Source organism: Lampetra fluviatilis, chromosome 1 (genome assembly GCF_964198595.1).
Source record: "Lampetra fluviatilis chromosome 1, kcLamFluv1.1, whole genome shotgun sequence".
NCBI classification, from domain to species: domain Eukaryota; kingdom Metazoa; phylum Chordata; class Hyperoartia; order Petromyzontiformes; family Petromyzontidae; genus Lampetra; species Lampetra fluviatilis.
The window spans coordinates 48,453-56,172 of NC_136275.1; the positions used below are offsets into that span (position 1 = coordinate 48,453).

Below are 7,720 nucleotides of genomic sequence, written 5' to 3' on the forward strand. Positions count from 1 at the left end.
CCGATGGCTGCGCCACGCGCATAGCGTATTGTAGAGCCGCATGGTCCGTCCGGACCGTAAAATGACGGCCGTAAAGATACGGCCTGAATTGCTGTGTAAAAAACACAATGGCTAACAATTCACGACGAGTCACGCAATAGCGTTGTTCTGCGGGGGAAAGAACCCTACTACCGTAGGCGACCACCCGTTCAACCCCCCCGACCAACTGTGAGAGCACCCCCCCGATACCCGTATTGCTGGCGTCCGTGTCAAGCAAAAACGGTTGTGTGAAATCGGGGTAACACAAGGGGGGAGCCTGCACCAAAGCGTCACGGAGGGAGCAGAACGCATCCTCCTCCTCTGCCCCCCAGTGAAACCTCACACCCTTAGCCGTCAAAGCGTGCAGGGGCTTGGCTATGGTGGCAAATTGCTTGACAAAACGACGGTAATAGGAGGCAAAACCAATGAAACTACGAACCTCCGTGACCGAGGTTGGCGTTGGCCATGAGCTGACGCAATGCGTCTTAGCAGGGTCCGTCGAGATCCCTGAACGACTCACGATATGGCCCAAATACCTGACCGATTCCCGAAGCAGAAAACATTTAGCCGGTTTAAATTTTAGCTTAGCGGAACGCATCCTGAGGAACACCGCTCTCAGTCGCTGGAGGTGCTCCTCGAAAGTCCGACTAAAGACGATAATATCGTCAAGATAAATCAAACAGGTATCCCATTGGAGGCCCGACAAAACCAATTCCATGAGTCTCTGGAACGTGGCGGGAGCGGAATGTAAGCCCATGGGCAAACGGTTGAATTCAAAAAGGCCCCCAGGTGTCCGGAAAGCAGTTTTAGGTTTAGACTCGTTATCGAGTGGCAATTGCCAAAATCCAGAAAGCAGATCGAGTGTGGAAAAAAACTGCGCTCCCGCCAAGGCATCCAGCGACTCATCCATCCTGGGGAGCGGATACGCATCCGCCATCGAGATTTTGTTTAAGCGGCGGAAATCGACACAAAACCGCAAGGACCCGTCCTGTTTCTTTACTAGGACAATAGGAGCACCCCACGGACTAGAAGAGGGCGAAATGATATCGGCCGCCAACATATCATTAACCGCCGATTGCACATGTTCCTTCTCGGCCGGGCTGAGCCGGAAGGGATTCTGACGAATAGGGGCCGCGTCCCCTGTAGCTATGTGGTGGCGCAACAGGTCAGTGCAGCCGATATCGTACTTATGTTTGCTGAACACGTCAGCAAACTCGATGAGCAAACCCCTCAATGCTCCCAATTGCACCCCGGACAAGTTATCAGAACCCGCACACAGCGAGTCCAACCACTCAGTCCCCTCATCACTTTGAGGATGCGACTCGACAGTAAAATCTGCTTGAGCCACGAGCCGTTCCTCAACGGGCAGCGGCGCGGCGTGAGCCAGCACCGTTCCCTGCGCAATTACGGCCGGCCGCGACCCCGTATTCAGGACCATTACGAACGGCTCACTGTCCCCTCTCACCACGGTTTGAGCAACCGCTAAGTCGAGGCCCTTACTGGCTCTGTTTGACGGCCCCAACAGCACCCCCTGTGCCTCCGCACCCACCTCGAGTGGCTTCCTGAACCGAAGGGGTACTAACATTTGCGATCCCGGGGGTACCCGTACAGTGTGAGTCGCCAGCGCCTGCACCGTCGCACAAACCGTGCGCACTTTGATAGGGCTCGACAAGAAGGCAACCCGCCGACCTGACGGAAGCTCTATGCAGGCCTGATCAATAAGAATTTTGATGGGCATTTTTGACAAAAAGTCCGTACCTAGCAAACAGGGAACGGCCAGCGATGATGATACAAAAATAGGGCCCGCTGATTTAATGTCCCCAATGCAAATAGTCGCCCGAATCTGGCCGATGATCCCCAGGGATCCCCCATTCGCCGCATAAAATGGCACGTCTACCGGCAGAAGGGGTCTACTTTGGACGGGAAGAATGTTATAAATAAGGTCCGAGATGATGGTGGCCGACGCACCCGTGTCAACAAGCACCCGGACCTCAACCCCGTCAATGAACCCCGTTACCACGGACGACCCGGCTGACGCAGCCACGATCCTGTGGGCCAATTCGGACCACTCGACTGCTTGCGGGCCGCGTACGGACCCCCCTCGCCGAATTGAACCCCCGGCACCCAGCCGCGAACCCCCCACCGCGAAGCGGCGACCCGAATGTGCCGTGTTTGTGGACCGAACGTGTGAGGTGCCGCGACTTGCCGGGTTTTGTTGGGATGACTTGTGGCCCTGGTCGTCGTCCCGACGTGGTCCTGCGGCGCGCGGACGCGGGGCCCGGCACCCGGCTGCGACGTGACCCCGAAGGCCGCAGTTGTAGCAGACGACGGAAGTCGTAGGTTTCGGTTGCTCCAGCTTGCGGGGCGAACGTGTGGGCGAACGACCTCCCGTTCTCCACTCCCCCGGACACGATGCAGCGAAGCCCCGCTCCTGCACCGCAGCTGGCTGAGGTTCGGCGATCGTGGCGGCCAGTGCCACATTCCCCGGCCATTTGCAGACGACCCCCGGCTTGCGTTTGAGGACCTCGTACGCGTGAATGCTCGTGGCGATCGCCAGGGAGCAGATCTCCATCTCGTCTGCCACGTTGATGGGGACCCCCAACTCGTGGGCCAACACCAGCAGCTGCTCCGTCACCATGGCGTCCTTCCCCTCCTTATCCATGCGGGGAAAAGCCGCGTCCGCCAAGGCGAGCAGTGCCGTGCGGTAGGCTAGCGTCGTTTCCCCAGCCACCTTCCGCCGATCGTAGAACTGGTGGCGGCACGTGGAGGGCGGCCCGAACACCTTCGCCATCAGGTGTAGTGCGGCCTGGAGCGTAGAGCGGGACGACCTTGCAGCAGATGTGAAGGCTGCAAGCGCGTCGTCGTCAAGCATCGCTGGCAACGCACGCAGGGCAGTGGTGTCGGACCACCCCGACATCTCCTGATGAGCGAGGAACCTTCGTTGGAAGGCTCCCCAGTCGCCCCCATCCGCCTTGAACGCCGACAGCGCGGGCAATCTTTGCTGGAGGACCCGATCGTCGTCGACGTCGGAGAGATTTTCCCGCGCTCCGCTGGAGTTGTGTAAAATGTCAGCTCGGTTGTCAGGCGCAAAATGGAGGGCTCCGGCGCGCGCTGATGACGTGGGCTGCGCTGCGCGGAGGTGTCCGGCCACGTGGCGTCCGTCTTTCCCGCCAATCAATGGCGGCCCCTCAAAAACGGCGGGAACTTCCAGGCTTTCGGCGCGAAGCGCCGTTTGGCGGGATCCCGCCAGCCTCGCTCCTTCCTCCAACCCCGCAGCCGTTTTCCCGCCCGCTGGAACGGAGATCTCGGCCAAGATTGCAGCGGCGGCGAGCAGCAACTCCGCCAACCGGGAGTGTGCGTCTTGGAGGCTGGTGTCGGAGGCAAGCAGAGCGTCGGCCATCACCGCGAGGTGCTGCATCGGCGGCCACTCCTCGTCCTCTCCTCCCGAGGTTGGTGTCCCCGGTACGCCGTCGTCATCCCGACCTCGCTCGTGGGTACGGGTAGTCTTCCTTGTGTCCATACTTCTTGAAGACAGGTTTACTTCTGACGCCAGTTGTAATGTAGTAACTCCACGGGAGACGACTTCACGGGTAACACACTCTTTATTATATCAAACTTGGTTACAGGTGACTAACACCTACTTTGTATCTCGGGTGACAAACACCCACTTAGCTACTTGGCGACTAACGCCCACTGAGTTACTCGGATGACCAACATCCACTTAGTACTCGGGTGACAAACACCCACTTAGCTACTTGGCGACTAACGCCCACTGAGCTACTCGGATGACCAACATCCTCTTAGCTACTTGGCGACTAACGCCACTGAGCTACTCGGATGACCAACATCCACTTAGTACTCGGGTGACAAACACCCACTTAGCTACTTGGCGACTAACGCCACTGAGCTACTCGGATGACCAACATCCACTTAGTACTCGGGTGACAAACACCCACTTAGCTACTTGGCGACTAACGCCCACTGAGCTACTCGGATGACCAACATCCACTTAGCTACTCGGCGACTAACGCCACTGAGCTACTCGGATGACCAACATCCACTTAGCTACTCGGCGACTAACGCCACTGAGCTACTCGGCTTCACTAGGTCTTCAGCTCCGTCTTCGGGTCTTCAACTGGGTAACTCTCCCCGGGTGCTCTCGCGCGTCCCCCTTTATACCCCACCTGCGGACGTCGCTGCGAGCACCCGCTTATTCGACCAATCGCCGGGCGCTGGCTACGATCCTCTTTTCCCACATCTCATCGTGCCTCACCACTCACTCCGCGCCGCCTCGTCATCTGTCACTCCCGGCGCGCGCGTCCACACCACGCCCACAACGCGTGCCCAACCCCGCACCCCGCGCCGCCCCGTGATCCATCACTGTCACAGTCGGCGCACGTCAATACCACCACTACATATACACCTGTGTGTGTGTGTACACGTACCTGTGTGTGTGTGTATACACCTGTGTGTGTGTACACCTGTGTGTGTGTACACGTACCTGTGTGTGTGTATAAAATAAATCACGACGTTTCGGGCGCAACACAAGCGTCCGTCATCAGGTGTGAAAGCACGTGGCCTGCTGCTGATGCAGACTGTTGTAGAGGGTTTGAAATGGGTGTAGCCCAAGGGTCATAAAGAAGTGGCCGGGGCTAGTGATGTTAATGTGAGAAATTAAAGGGCACGGAAGTGGCGATGTTAATATGAGAGATTAGCATGAAATAATAGTTGACATAGGCAGGTATAGTTAGTATATGCAGTGTATATATATATAAAGTGTGTGTGTGTATATAGTACATATAGTGTGTGTATAGTACATGTAGTGTGTGTGTGTGTGTATACGGAGAGCCGCCCTCCTCCTGCTCCTGCTCCTCACCCTGCCTCATCTGGGAGCAGGTGCCGGGGTCGCGGCTGAGTCTGCTGAGCGTCGTCACTGCGTGGAGCTTCTCCACGGAGCGGCCCTGCCTCAGGCTCTGCACCAGCGGAGCCACGGCACCCGCCTCGTAGATCTGACGAGAGAAGCGGCGCGGAAGCCGCGAGGAGCGACGGTGAACCTCGGCGCAAGCGGGAAGCGGCTCCGAAGCGACAGATTCACGACGTCGACCGACCCGCGACGACGTCCCGATGGCGAAGCGACGATGGCGGCGCGTGACTCCCGGCACGGCGCCCAGGGCCGACTCGGCTGGTGCCTCGTGGGTGGTGCGGTGCCTCGTGGGTGGTGCGGTGCGAGTGCTCACCTTCCTGCGCACCGGCCAGCACACGGACAGCATGGCCAGAGACTCCAGCAGCTCCTCGCTCTGGTAATTGATCTCACCCACCAACTTGTATCGGCCGAACACGGTGGGCCGACTGATGGTCTGGAGCAGCTCGTTAGTAGAGTCTGAAACGAGACATCCAGTGACCATCACTCCTCAGCCACCACGTGTCCCGTGTCACCCACACCCACACAGCCCAGCGGTGGCGCCTTCGCCGCTTAGTGCGGAGGTTCACGGTTCAAATCCAGCGGCCGCCCTGGTTATTACTGCGGTGTAATAACCGGAATAATATGCCCTGTCTACTTCACCGTTAAAGATCCTGTGATGTAATCGCAAGAGTCGGGTTGCGGTCCAAATTTGACATTCGAAAATCACCCACGTGTGTGATTATATAATTGTGACATTGTGAGTGTGGGGAACGAGATACAAGCGTGTGGTTTAACAGCTATTGCTATGACTCTGTGTGTACGCGTGGTGCTGTGTGTGTACAGCTATTGCTATGACTCTGTGTGTACGCGTGGTGCTGTGTGTGTACAGCTATTGCTATGACTCTGTGTGTACGCGTGGTGCTATGTGTGTACAGCTATTGCTATGACTATGTGTGTACGCGTGGTGTTATGTGTGTACAGCTGTTGTGCTTGCTATGCTCTATTGAGTTTAAACTACAGGCATACCTCCTAGAGCGCTCAGGATGCGTTCTAGGTAAAGTGAGCTCTATACGAAACAGCGCTATGGGAGGTCGCTATCACATGGTTCCAATGGAGATGCGTTACCACACACTCACTTCCCTATGAACAATATATATGAGGGCTTCATTGGAGTATCAGTAATAGCCTTAATAATGATACTTTGCTCATGATAAATGTATTAAAGCATTTAACAAGTAAAAATAAATTTCGATTTAAAGCTTTCGTGACTGCAGGGATTCATATTCTTGGTTCTTTCGGTAAAGTTACATAGAAGGGAAATAATAAAATAATAAAAATATAAAACAATAAAAATTATCACGACGTTTTGACTGCAACACAATCAATCATCATCAGGTGTGAAATCCACAGCAAGAGCATTTGAAAAAGTGGCTCGTTTTTTAAGTGGCTCGTGGGGCCCGACCCGGTAGCATTTAAAAAAGTGGCGCTTTTTTCAAATTTTCTTGCTGTGGATTTCACACCTGATGATGATTGCTTGTGTTGTAGTCGAAACGTCGTGAGATTTTTTATTGTTTAATATTTTTATTATTTCCCTTCTACGTGACTTTACCGAAAGAACCAATAAGTAAAAATAACTGTTATTGCTAACATAAACAAATACGCAGTAAGCCTACGTGTTAAACACGCAGTCAGTGATGTACTCATCAGTGCATTCTGTCACAGCTTGTGTAACATTAACCATCATCTGCTGTAAACACACGTTCTGCGGGAAGCAAAACTAACCAATGGGATTAGTCGATCCATGTATCACAGAATGAATCGACGAGGTGATTAACCCTCGATGAATCGACACTAACGTGGCTGTCGGATCAACTGTGAGCAGAATCGATACGACAGACGCCTCGATTCAGGTTCCCACAAGACCATGTTACAGTGTTTGGCTGCTAGAAATGTCCATGTGATGAGCCACTTGGTTGAGTTGTCATTTGTGGTGGCCACGTGGCTTCTAAACAATGTCCACATCGCTCAGTGGGGCCTTATATTGTAACATTAACATTATTTATACCCAGATCCATACCCCAGCACCGCGCCCATCCACCTCCTCCTATGCCACGCCAGTATTCACAGCTGATCGTCAATAGCACTTGGCCCAACAGTCTGTTGAGGTCTTCTTGGTTCTTTCGGTAAAGTCACGTAGAATGGATATTATAAAATAATAAAAATAAAACATAATAAAATAATTCTCACGACGTTTCGGCCACAACGCAAGCAGCCGTCCTCAGGTGGAGAACAGGTCTGTCGAGAAGACAGAGTCTGAATGACACACCCCAGGCTTGGAGCGACTATTTAAGCTGGGATGGAGGGGGGAAGAGCGCCTTGACAAAATAATTTGCATATCAAGATGAATTTAGCATATTTATGGGAATAGCAGATATGCGATTAGTACTACTTGTGAAATGCGTAGGAGGTTTGGCGGGCGGTTTAAAGTCATTATGCCCATGCACCATGCAGGATTAGCAGCATCAAAGGGAGGGGATAGGGGTAACATTACTAAAGGGAAGGAATGTTAATAGTGTAATAAGAGCCATGTAGGGCTCACGTGGGGATTGGCTTGCCGGTCCCGCTTTGTAGCCAATAAGGGGTGAGCCAGGGAGCATGGCCTCGACGTGATCACGGCATGTTAGCAGGGGTGATTGGCCTGGTCGATCGGGGCCTCAGCTAATGGGAAGCCGGATCAGAGGCGTGGTCCCGGGATTGACGGGGAACCATCTGGAACGGTCAACGCTGACTACGGAGGAT

The 7,720-nt window shown here is 54.2% G+C and overlaps 1 protein-coding gene across 1 annotated transcript in view; it reads left to right on the top strand.

The window, feature by feature from the left end:
• Window positions 1-5,025, top strand: part of LOC144944701 (V-set and transmembrane domain-containing protein 2B-like) — a 44,490-nt gene extending 39,465 nt beyond the window's left edge. Inside the window, exon 6 of the mRNA XM_078873075.1 lies at window positions 4,915-5,025. Coding sequence (XP_078729201.1) covers window positions 4,915-5,025 — 111 coding nt within the window. The remainder of the gene's footprint in view (window positions 1-4,914) is intronic.
• Window positions 5,026-7,720: the final 2,695 nt, after the last annotated feature.